The sequence below is a fragment of the Syzygium oleosum genome, unplaced genomic scaffold (genome assembly GCF_021117445.2).
Source record: "Syzygium oleosum isolate NSW1041296 unplaced genomic scaffold, Sole_v2.1 Sole_v2.09, whole genome shotgun sequence".
In the NCBI taxonomy this organism is placed as follows: Eukaryota; Viridiplantae; Streptophyta; class Magnoliopsida; order Myrtales; family Myrtaceae; genus Syzygium; species Syzygium oleosum.
Window position 1 is genome coordinate 1,913,728 of NW_026607493.1, and position 13,212 is coordinate 1,926,939.

The following is a 13,212-nucleotide window of genomic DNA, read 5'->3' on the forward strand; positions in this document are numbered from 1 at the left end:
TGGATGAAAATGGGGAGGGGAGCCTGTTGCCGCCCCTACTTCGCTCGCGTCTTCCCCTACGACCCATATTCGGGGCCTCCCGAGGGCTTCGTTAAACTCACCGTGCTTGTTGCTTCCCAGTCAAATGTTTCGGCTTTCAGCTTTGAAATGTATCTTAACTGAAGGACAATCCATAATGAAATTTCTACATGGTAGTTTCTTGCCTAACAAGTTGACTTTGATCGAAGTTGTGCAATGTTATGCAATGGTTCAGCATCGTGCCGGCGACTAGGTAGTTAGTCAGTCGCGGGGATACTTACATTACGTACACATCTGTTAAGCACCGTTTATATTGAGTTGACAAGCAAAATAGCTGCACAAAACTTATCTTCGTTGATTTAGCACCAAAATCTTATTTTATTCTAACTTAAGTGGGAAAAAAAGTGTTCTCAACGAGCAAGGAGTGCCATTTACCATGTGCATCAGGCTTGTTAGTAACTTTCTCCGATGGGGGACAGCATTGGAAACAGTACCTCGCGACCGGCCAGTAGGTGGTGGCCTCCCCTTCCACGCACTTGATAAAAGAAAGAGAACTTTTAACCATCTTTCTTTTTTTTAATCTTTTTTCGTTATCCTTTCATGTCGCTCTTCCTTGTAATATCCTTGTCCTGCTTTTGCATGTCGTACTTTGTGAGAAAAATGATAGATAGTCATTGAATATTCGTAAGTTTTTTAAATTTTTGTACGTTGCCGTATTTTATATAAACAATACAATAAGACAAGTATGATTACGAGTTATGACTTTTTCCAGTAGATCATAGAGTTAGAGGTACTCATTGGGGCTCAAATCTGGGGTTTGACCTTAAATTTTTACCTAAGTCGGTCCATCATAAAGTTTGGCTCGGGCCCAACATGTATAACATGACAGATTCCATGACTCACGAGGAGGAACTAGGCCCACAAAGACAGGGAGAAGTAAGCGAGGGACATGTCAAGAAAAGAAAAAAAGGGAACGACAGCTTAAAAAGATTGAGGACATTGCAGCACGATGACGCCTTCCCATTGGATGCACGATTTTTCATTACTTTAATAATTGAGTTCGATCAGATTCGATTGTCGAAGACGGATGCCGACATAACTCAAATAGAAAGTAATTTGATGGAAAATTGACACAAATGGTTCATAAATTTTGATTCACTGTGAAATGTGGTCCTTGAACTTTTGATTTATTCAATATAGTCCTTGAACTTTTGATACATATTCAATTTAGTCCCCGAACTATACGAAAATGTTCAATTCTGTCCTTGATCTTAAATTAATAGAAGGATGACACTGGATATTTTCATATAGTTCATGGACTATATTAAATATGTCCCAGAAGTTCAATGACCACATTGAACAAATTAGAAGTTTAGAGATCATATTGCATATTGGGTGAAAGTTCGGGGAGCACATTGAATAAATGAAAAGTTTAGGGACTATTTGTGTCATTATCCCTAAATTTATTCAAAGCTTGAGCTCAAATGCTGAAAATACTAGAAAATTGAGAAACAAATTTTTTTAATCTATTCCTAACATTGACAATTGTGAATTCGATAAATGATATTGTTCATTTAATTGTTACGTTGTTAAATAGATACTTCAGCTCGACCTTTGCCCAATTAAATTTTTTTTTTAATACTGCACCACAATAAGCATATACTTATGAGTTAACCAAGTTACTTGACTCGTTTTCAATCGTATTAGTGACCTCTTGGCTTTGTATCTTCGGAAGATTATTATGAGATAAGCATGGGCGGATGCATCAAGAATTTGATTTTAGTTTCTTTGTGCAACAATATTGTCAAGCCTCAAAAATTGATTAAAGTATCTTCTTTTGTATAAACACCAATTCGGATGGAAAATAAAAGATTATACTAGATACTAGAAAGTTTCAAGAATGTTTATGGCAATTTTTAAGCATTTAATTTAAGAGACTTTTTAGTTAAGCTTTTTAAAAAGCAAAAGGCAATTTTTTTGCTTTCCCATCGTCAAATTTTGAAATATTACTGAAATTTCAAAAATTTATAGAAAAGATTATATCTGAATTTAAGGATCAATATTTGTATATTGCGTAAATTTTGCATGTCTAGATTAAGAAAAGATGAGAGTGAGTTGCGAAATTTAGATGATTAGATGAAGTAAAGAGGAAAAAAGTAAATGTCTATTCAAGTGATTCTAATTTTTACTACATGATCTTCATATAGACCTTACAAATGCGCACAGGTTTAAACTCAAGGGTTGGTTAAGTGATTGCATTGGTGCTAAGTAATTTTTTTTTTATGGATTATGAGTACTAATTAAACATTATCTATTTATTTATCTTTACTGTCCTTGAAGATAATCAATAGAGTTGTCAATTTATCATTATTTTAGTTTTTATTTTTGCTATACAAGCTATTAAAGTAGTTGATTACACAAGTCACCTCTCTTGACATTGAAATAGATAGAGTTAAAAGTTTTAAAAATCAAATTTAATTGTGAAAACCATAATTTTATATGAGGTGATATATTAGTTTCTAGAAGGTATCGTGTCCATATAATCCTTTACCAACGAATTGGAATGCAATAAATCTCAGTCATTCAACAAATCTGGTTGTGATTTTTTTTACCTTTCAATCTAATGCTGAAGGCTTCGGACTTTCTCCGGGCCCATTGTGTGTAACATGATGAGAAGGTTCCTTTGTCATAGAATTACATGTATGTAAATCTTCGAGTGGGGTCGGACTTAATTTGGGTCCATCACGTGTAACATGACGTGAATCCATGACTCACAATGAGGAGCTAAGCCAACGAAGACCGCAAAAGTAAGTCAAGAACCTTGATAATAGAAAAAAAGGAAACGATAGCTTAAAAGTTATAGCACGATAACTCCTTCCAATTGTTGGTCCTAAGCAAGACCTTAAAAGGCTTAAGGGGTTAATTGTAGGGAGAACTTGCTTCGGCAAGGGACTCCTTGCAAACTCCCGTATTCCCTCCTTGTAGGGAAGAAAAAAATCTACAGGGAACTTAGGAGGCTTTTGGGTGGTGGAAGTAAACACCATGTCAACTTCGGCTGGCTCGGTTCCGGGTAGGCTGGTATAGTAACCACCCGCACCTGGGCAGGACGGAAGGGAATCTGGAAATAGGTTCCTGCAGGGCAGCCACAAACGTGAATCAACCAACAAGGCTATCCTTATACTCCCGGTTGATTCACATTTGATTCAACAAATTAATTGTGCAAATTAATTGTGAAAACCATAATTTTATATGAGGTGATATATTAGTTTCTAGAAGGTATCGTGTCCATATAATCCTTTACCAACGAATTGGAATGCAATAAATCTCAGTCATTCAACGAATCCGGCTGTGATTATTTTTACCTTTCAATCTAATGCTAAAGGTTTCGGACTTTATCCGGGCCCATTGTGTGTAACATGATGAGAAGATTCCTTCGTCATAGAATTACATGTATGTAATTCTTCAAGTGGGGCTGGACTTAGTTTGGGTCCATCGCGTGTATCATAATGTGAATCCATGACTCACAATGAGGAGCTAGGCCGACGAAGACCGCAAAAGTAAGTCAAGAGCCTTGATAATAGAAAAAAAGGAAACGATAGCTTAAAAGTTATAGCTCGATAACTCCTTCCAATTGTTGGTCCTAAGAAAGACCTTAAAAGGCTTAAGGGGTTAACTGCAGGGAGAACTTGCTCCAGCATGGGACTCCTTGCACTCCCTGTAGGGAAGAAAAAAATCTATAGGGAACTTGGGGGGCTTCCGGGTGGTGGAAGTAAACACCATGTCAGCTTCGGCTGGCTCGGTTCCGAGTAGGCTAGTATAGTAGCCACCCGCGCCTGGGCAGGATGGAAGGGAATCTGGAAACAGGTTCCTGCAAGGCAGCCACAAACGTGAATCAACCCACAAGGCTGTCCTTATACTCCCGGTTGATTCACATTTGATTCAACAAATTAATTGTGAAAATTAATTGTGAAAACCATAATTTTATATGAGGTGATATATTAGTTTCTAGAAGGTATCGTGTCCATATAATCCTTTACCAACGAATTGGAATGCAGTAAATCTCAGTCATTCAACAAATCCGGCTGTGATTATTTTTACCTTTCAATCTAATGCTAAAGGTTTCGGACTTTATCTGGGCCCATTGTGTGTAACATGATAAGAAGATTCCTTCGTCATAGAATTACATGTATGTAAATCTTCGAGTGGGGCCGGACATAGTTTGGGTCCATCACGTGTATCATAATGTGAATCCATGACTCACAATGAGGAGCTAGGCCGACGAAGACTGCAAAAGTAAGTCAAGAACCTTGATAATAGAAAAAAAGGAAACATTAGCTTAAAAGTTATAGCACGATAACTCCTTCCAATTGGCTCTGAGATTGTCACTACTTTAATTATTGGCTTCAATCAAATTATTAAATTGAATAGCTTTGAGCCAAGGAATAACATAATCAGACCATTTGAAGGGGTGGGATTCAAAAGGAGGTGAAAAAGTTAAAGGACTTCATCATCAAGGCCCTCCACATGATCAAGACAAATTGATTGGAAAAAAGAAAACTGGGGCAAAGGAAAAGATAAAGCTGATGTTGGTTTTGTTGTTTCACGTGCTCATACGTTCATGAGTGCTTTAGGAGTTGAAGACTGGTTGACCAAAAACAGAGAGAAGAACCAAACTCCTGAGTCGCGCTACTTTCGGAATGTAAATCTCACAAAAAGAAGAAGAAGAAATTACTTTGGGAAGAGAGAGCTCCATTGAGCCAGAGGACTAGAGGCTTGCGAGGAGCATCTGCTTGTGCTTCAAAGAACTAGTACAAGAAAAGGTAAATTATACGTGAATTTCCGTATCAATATTTATAAATTGTAAAAATTCAGAATATTTTAGACTAAGGAAAAGTGAAAGTGCGTCCAACCCAAAATTTATATGAAGTAAAGAGCCAAAAGTAAATGTCTACTCGAATAATTTTAATATTTTAATATTTTTTGAAATTTTATTAATTTTTTTTTCATTTTTTCTTTTCTTCTCTTTTTTTTTTGTTCCTTTTCTCTTCTTTTCTTGTGGCCGACGGAGGGAAAAGGAGAAAATATATAAAAAAAAAAAGAGAGAGCAATTTTGAGCAATGATGAAAAGGCACTAAAAGTTCAATGGGACAAGAGGGTAAATGGGATCTGAGGAGTTGTGAATGCAGTGTCCTACATGCATCCCAACTATTCTCGTCTGTTGATTTATGGAGACTTGACTAGTAACAACATTCTATTAGACGGCTAATTGCCAAACTGTTGGGGCTAGATTCATCAAATTGGATTACTATTGCTAGCACGATCGACTAACTGAGTAACCGGACTCCGCCAGCGATCCACGTTATATCAATAATATCCAAAAATCGAGATTCATTTCACGCATGTAATCGGTTAACCAGGCAATTAAAGACTAGAATTGAGGCAATTTTTTTTTCTCGTTAATCCAAAAATCAATATGTGACAGCATACTTCCGTTGAAGGGTGTTTTGGTAAATGATGCTTTTCCGTGTCAAGTCAAACTTGGAAATAACAAAGAGAAGGAAAGAGCGGGGGTTTTCCACCGTGCCGTGCCGTGCTTGCTGGTCCTCGCACCGAAAGTCCAACTTGGACAAGAGTTCCTACCGCATAGCGTGCAAATTACTGCATACTTGAAGAATGAATTACTGTTGTATTTCGGTAATTAATGAAATATTCAAGAGTCTTCATTCCAGGTTGCATGTGTATTAGTACTGTATAACATTGGATGAAAATGGGGAGGGGAGCCTGTCGCCGCCCCTACTTCGCTCGCATCTTCCCCTACGACCCATATTCGGGGGCTCCCGAGGGCTTCATTAAACTCACCGTGCTTGTTGCTTCCCAGTCAAATGTTTCGGCTTTCAGCTTTGAAATGTATCTTAACTGAAGGATAATCCATAATCAAATTTCTACATGGCAGTTTCTTGCCTAACAAGTTGACTTTGATCGAAGTCGTGCAATCTTGTGCGATGGTTTAGCATCATGGCGGCGACTAGGTAGTTAGTCAGTCGCGAGGATACTTACATTACGTACACATCTGTTAAGCACCGTTTATATTGAGTTGACAAGCAAAATAGCTGCAGAAAACTTCTCTTCGTTGATTTAGCACCAAAATCTTATTTTATTCTAACTTAAGTGGGAAAAAAAAGTGTTTTCAACGAGCAAGGAGTGCCATTTACCATGTCCATCAGACTTGTTAGTAACTTTCTCCGATGGGGGACAACATTGGAAACAGTACCTCGCGCCCGGCCAGTTGGTGGTGGCCCCCTTCCACGCACTTGATAAAAGAAAGAGAACTTTTAACCATCTTTTTTTTTAATCTTTTTTCGTTATCCTTTCATGTCGCTCTTCCTTGTAGTATCCTTGTCCCGCTTTTGCATGTCGTACTTTATGAGAAAAATGATAGATAGTCATTGAATATTCATAAATTTTTTAAATTTTTGTACGTTGCCGTATTTTATATAAACAATACAATAAGACAAGTATGATTACGAGTTATGACTTTTTCCAGTAGATCATAGAGTTAGAGGTACTCATTGGGGCTCAAATCTGGGGTTTGACCTTAAATTTTTACCTAAGTCGGTCCATCATAAAGTTTGGCTCGGGCCCAACATGTATAACATGACAGATTCCATGACTCACGAGGAGGAACTAGGCCCACAATGACTGGGAGAAGTAAGCGAGGGACATGTCAAGAAAAGAAAAAAAGGGAACGACAGCTTAAAAAGATTGAGGACATTGCAGCACGATGACGCCTTCCCATTGGATCCACGATTTTTCATTACTTTAATAATTGAGTTCGATTAGATTCGATTGTCCAAGATGGATGCCGACATAACTCAAATAGAAAGTAATTTGATGGAAAATTGACACAAATGGTTCATAAACTTTGATTCAATGTGAAATGCGATCCTTGAACTTTTGATTTATTCAATGTAGTCCTTGAACTTTTGGTACATATTCAATTTAGTCCCCGAACTATATGAAAATGTTAAATGCTGTCCTTGATCTTGAATTAATAGAAGGATGACACTGGATATTTTCATATAGTTTAGGGATTATATTAAACATGTCCCAAAAGTTCAATGACCACATTGAACAAATTAAAAGTTTAGAGACCATATTGCATATTGAGTGAAAGTTCGGGGAGCACATTGAATAAATGAAAAGTTTAGGGACTATTTGTGTCATTATCCCTAAATTTATTCGAAGCTTGAGCTCAAATGTTGAAAATACTAGAAAATTGAGAAACAAATTTTTTTAATCTATTCCTAACATTGACAATTGTGAATTCGATAAATGATATTGTTCATTTAATTGTTACGTTGTTAAATAGATACTTAAGCTCGAACTTTGCCCAATTAATTTGTTTTTAATACTGCACCACAATAAGCATATACTTATGAGTTAACCAAGTTACTTGACTCGTTTTCAATCGTATTAGTGACCTCTTGGCTTTGTATCTTCGGAAGATTATTATGAGATAAGCATGGGCGGACGCATCAAGAATTTGATTTTAGTTTCTTTGTGCAACAATATTGTCAAGCCTCAAAAATTGATTAAAGTATCTTTTTTTGTATAAACACCAATTCGGATGGAAAATAAAAGATTATACTAGATATTAGAAAGTTTCAAGAATGTTTATGGCAATTTTTAAGCATATAATTTAAGAGACTTTTTAGTTAAGCTTTTTAAAAAGCAAAAGGCAATTTTTTTGCTTTCCCATCGTCAAATTTTGAAATATTACTGAAATTTCAAAAATTTATAGAAAAGATTATATCTGAATTTAAGGATCAATATTTGTATATTGTGTAAATTTTGCATGTCTAGATTAAGAAAAGATGAGAGTGAGTTGCGAAATTTAGATGATTAGATGAAGTAAAGAGGAAAAAAGTAAATGTCTATTCAAGTGATTCTAATTTTTACTACATGATCTTCATATAGACATTACAACTGCGCACAGGTTTAAACTCATGGATTGGTTAAGTGATTGCATTGGTGCTAAGTAATTTTTTGATGGATTATGAGTACTAATTAAACATTATCTATTTATTTATCTTTACTGTCCTTGAAGATAATCAATAGAGTTGTCAATTTATCATGGAAATAACAGAGAAGAAACTGATATCAAAGTTCCGTTTCTTTCTTAATCATGGCTTTTCTGCACCACAACCACAAGGCACAAGCAGGAAGTCCAACGCTTCCTTAATTTTTTGTCTGAAATGGTCTGAACTCAATTTTCAAATTTTCCAAATTAAACCCTAATCCCCCAAATTTCCCAAATTTCGCGATAGAACTAAACTAGTCCAATCATGTTCTAGTGGGTCAGCACCACGCCTTTCAACTTTTCCCATAGTCGTCGTTCCCGAGGAGTGCAGGATCGCTGCCGTGTCCGATTTCGAGACATTGATTTGGTCAGGAACGCTGGTTTGAGCCACCACCTTTGTTAGGTACTCGAACTCCGGCGAGTCCATCAGAACCATTCTGAGTCGGGGGGAAGCGCGGGAAGTCAAGGCTGAGGCGGGAGCGAAGAGAGGAAGCCAGAGACCGGACTCGGCGATGATTTCTTTCTTTTTTTTTTGTTCAAAATATGACTAGTGATTGAGTCTCATCGATTGTTACTATTTACTTATTATACCCAATTGGCACACACTAAACTATTTGGAAAAAGGAAAAGACATTATCTTTGCAATATATCATCAATCACGAAAAAAAAAATTAAAAAAGTTGTTCAAGAAAGGCCCCATTCGCGGGAAAAACTGACTAGCTGTAAAAGGCATTGACCTTCACTGAGGTGCTTGACGTTCCATTTATATGTATGTCATGCATCTTGTTATCAATATGTGTAGACCTGAGCCATCTCCACCCTCCCAAATCGTGGCTTCTTCCTTATTGCTGTCCATCATGTCTCCTTTACGTGTCTTCTTCTTGTTCTTCTTGCTCTTCTTGGTCGACACCACTTCATCTCATGGGGCAGGCTTTTCTGCTTCCTCCACTTCTTTTCCCACTATCAATACGACTGAGTTTAAAGACGAAGCAGAGGCTCTCCTGAATTGGAAATCTACTCTTGAAAACCATAGTCAATCTCTCCTCTCTTCATGGCACAGCGACAATCCTTGCGGCTTTACCGGTGTCGCTTGCGATGGCCTCGGAGCCATTACCCATCTAAATCTTTCCAATCTCGGTTTGAGAGGAACTCTAGACGGCCTTGACTTCTCGCGCTTAACCAAGGTGGTTAGCTTTAAATTTGCCAACAATTCGATCTTTGGTTCCATTCCCTCAAGTATAGGTAACCTTTCCAAACTCAACTATCTTGATCTTTGCTTCAATGAACTGTCTGGGGCAATTCCTCCAAGTATAGGTATGCTGGAGAGTCTTCATTGTTTGTTCCTATGTGCAAATAACATTTCCGGTTCCATTCCGATAGAGATAAGTGGCTTGAGGAATTTGGAATTTCTTTACATATGGCGGAATGGACTTTCGGGACTTATACCTTCGGAAATCGAGAGGCTCACTTCTCTGATTAGACTCTGCCCCTATCGTTGAACAATCTCGGCTGCCACTTTCTCGTTCCATCGAAAACTTGACGAGTTTATCTCTTCTTTACTTTTATGACAATGGACTTTCGGGACTCATACCTTTAGATATATGAGGCCTCGCTTCTCTTACCAACCTTGATCTATCGTCCAACAATCTCGCCGGCTCACTTCCTTGTTCCATCGGAAACTTGACGAGTTTATCTGTTCTTCATCTCTTCGAAAATGCACTTTCGGGACCCATACCTTCAGAAATCGGGAGGCTCACTTCTCTTACCAACCTTGACCTATCAGCCAACAATCTAAGCGGCTCAATTCCTTGCTCCATCGGAAACTTGACAAGTTTATCTCTTCTTCACCTCTTTCAAAATGGACTTTCGGGACCCATACCTTCAAAATTCATAAGGCTCACTTCTCTTACCAACCTTGACCTATCGTCCAACAATCTCACCGGCTCACTTCCTCGTTTCATTGGAAACTTGACGAGTTTATCTCTTCTTTACCTTTCACAAAATGGACTTTCGGGACCCATACCTTCAGATATTGGGAGGCTCACTTCTCTTATTCATCTTGGTCTATTATCCAACAATCTCACTGGCTTAATTCCTAGTTCCATCGGAAACTTGACAAGTTTATCTTTTCTTCACCTTGGTTACAACAAATTCTTTGGTTCCTTGCCTTCTGAACTTAATAATTTAACACGTTGGACAGTTTTTCAACTATATAATAATGAACTAGAGGGGGAATTACCGGGAGATATATGCCTTGGGAGATCATTGCGATATTTCTCCATCAGCAATAATCAGTTTACAGGTCCCATCCCAACAAGCTTAGAGAACTGTAGCACATTAATTAGATTGAGGCTAGATGAAAACCAACTTACTGGAAACATAACAGAAGCTTTTGGAATATATCCACATCTATATTTTATTGACTTGAGCCACAATCATTTGAATGGCAAACTTTCGTGGAAATGGGCGCATTGTCGTAATTTGACGAGCTTAAGCATGTCAAACAACAACATTTCTGGTGGGATACCCGCAATATTTGGAAGGATGGCTCAGTTGCAGTCACTGAACCTTTCTTCAAATAATTTAAGCGGAGAGATTCCAAGGGAATTGGGCAGCTTGTCGATGTTGTTTAAACTCGATTTAAGCAGCAACTCAATTATGGGAAAGGTCCCGACTGAGATTGGACGTTTATCCCATATAGAATATCTGAACTTGGCATCAAACAATTTAAGCGGATCGATACCGATACAGCTAGGCTCATGCAAAAGCTTGTTGAGCTTGAACTTGAGCAGAAACAAATTGTGGAGAAGCATTCCTCTTGAGATAGGCAACGCACAGTTCCTTGAGGTTCTTGACTTGAGTAATAATTTGTTGATTGGAAACATACCGGGAGTACTTGGACAATTGATAATGCTGCAAGTTCTAATTATCTCCCACAACAGGCTTTCTGGTTCTATTCCACATACTTTTAGTAATATGTCAGGCTTAACTTCCGTTGATTTATCCTACAACAACTTGGAAGGTCCTCTCCCAAATGTCAAAGCTTTCAATGAGGCTCCATTTGAGGCAATTCAGCATAACAAAGGGCTCTGTGGAAATGTCGTTGGCTTACCGAAATGCAATTCTACCGAGAGCAAGAAACGCAATCGATACTTTGGAGCAAGAATCATAGTAATCCTCATTCTCTCGTTCTTGGGGTTTCTCCTTCTCTCTTGCACCTTGATCTTTCTTGTAATCATCAATCATCATCGAAGAAAGATTATCAAGAGAGGCAACAATGAACAGGCAAATGATTTGGATTTTTTCCGTATTTTGAGTTATGATGGCAAAGTTTTCTACGACCGAATCGTTGAGGCCACGGAAGGATTTGACTCCAAGTACTATGTGGGTGAAGGAGCATATGGAATCGTTTACAAAGCCGAGATATTAGAAGGTCAAACGATTGCTGTGAAGCAAATCTCTTCATCCCAAGAAGATAGTGAGATTGTTGATTTGATACAATTTGAAAGGGAAATTCAAGCCTTAACAAACTTACGCCATCGCAACATCGTGAAATTTTATGGATTCTGCTCTCATGTCCAATGCCGTTTTTTGGTGTATGAGTACATGGAAAGAGGAAGCTTGAGAACAACTTTGAACGAGGATGAAAGAGCAAAAGAATTTCAATGGGACAAGAGGGTAAATGTGGTCCGAGGAGTTGCGGATGCATTGTCCTATATGCATCACGAATGTTCACCTCCGTTGATTCATCGAGACTTGACCAGTAATAACATTCTATTGGATCGCGATAATGAGGCTCATGTTTCCGATTTTGGCACCGCAAGGCTATTGAGGCCAGATTCATCAAATTGGACTAATATTGCTGGCACTATCGGATATATTGCTCCAGGTATTTCGTAATTTGTTGAATTTCGATGGGCATCCTGTGTCAGATATCCGTTCTATAATTGAACTTTCACTAGTCCTTTAGTTATTTAATCTTCTTATAGAAATTAGTTTACTAATTTAGAGCTTTCAAGTTCAATGTTGATCAGAAAGCTTTCCTACTTCCCTGGTATGGAAGAATTAGAAAAAAATGCGGAAAAACATCATAAGCGATTCATTTCAAGTATATCAAGTTCGTTTGACCTAAATGATGCTCGTACTTTAAGGGTCAAACAAAATCCTTTGAACTTCGCTGAAGCATATACTCCATGCTCAAATCAATTTTACTTGTAATCATCACGTTTTGGGAAGCATTGTTGTCAACTTGAATACAGCTTGTGATCGAGCTTTTAAAAAATTATATGATTTGTCGACTTGCAGAGCTGGCTTATTCTACAATTCCTACCAAAAAATGCGATGTGTATAGCTTTGGAGTCGTCGCATTAGAGACAATCATGGGAAAGCATCCAGGAGATCATGTATTTCAGGAATGTTCATCGTTTACCCAAATTGAGTCACCGATGTTGTTGAAGGATGTGCTGGATCAACGTCTCTTGCCTTCTAGACTTCGTCTTCAAGATGCGCAAGATGTGGTCTCGATCGCCAAGCTAGCATTCGCGTGCTTGCAAACCGATCCACGGCTTCGACCGACCATGGCACAAGTCTCGCGTGAGCTTCGCGTTCAAGTACCACTAGAAATGCCACTCTCTGCAATCAACTTAGAGCAACTTCGCGATCTCAGTGTAAGGAAATTTGGAGCATTTGCAGTATATGGTGAGTTTTGAATTTGCTTTCCACGTGTTTTTTTGTTTGGTTCGTAATAATGATGACCATCGCCTTATAAATATCTTCTTGGTTCGCACTCATCCCAACTATGTGATTTATGATTTTCACTGCAGAGCTAGCTTCTCTTTGATCGTTATAAAAAAAGTGCGATGTTTATTGTTTGGAATCGTGGCACCAGAAATAATAATGGGAAAGCTTCCGGGGAGATCTTATTTCACAATTATTTAGAATTTTTTTTAGAGTAATTTTGAAGTAAATTTGCAAAATGCATTGGATCGACATCTATTGCCTTAGATGTAAAGCACGTGTGGTTTCCGCTTCTGGAAGAGATAATGATACTAGTTATCTGTGAAATTTTATCAAAGTGGAATATGTGAACTTTTAATTTACTCAATTAAATCACT

At 38.0% G+C, this 13,212-nt stretch overlaps 1 protein-coding gene across 1 annotated transcript; it reads left to right on the forward strand.

Moving 5' to 3' along the window:
* The first annotated feature begins 9,775 nt into the window (after nt 1-9,775).
* On the forward strand, nt 9,776-12,945 carry LOC115664047 (MDIS1-interacting receptor like kinase 2-like). Its single transcript, XM_056314357.1, has 2 exons — nt 9,776-11,987; nt 12,404-12,945. Exons 1-2 carry the CDS (start codon nt 10,595-10,597, stop codon nt 12,805-12,807), a joined length of 1,797 nt encoding a protein of 598 aa, XP_056170332.1. The 5' UTR covers nt 9,776-10,594; the 3' UTR covers nt 12,808-12,945.
* Nucleotides 12,946-13,212: the final 267 nt, after the last annotated feature.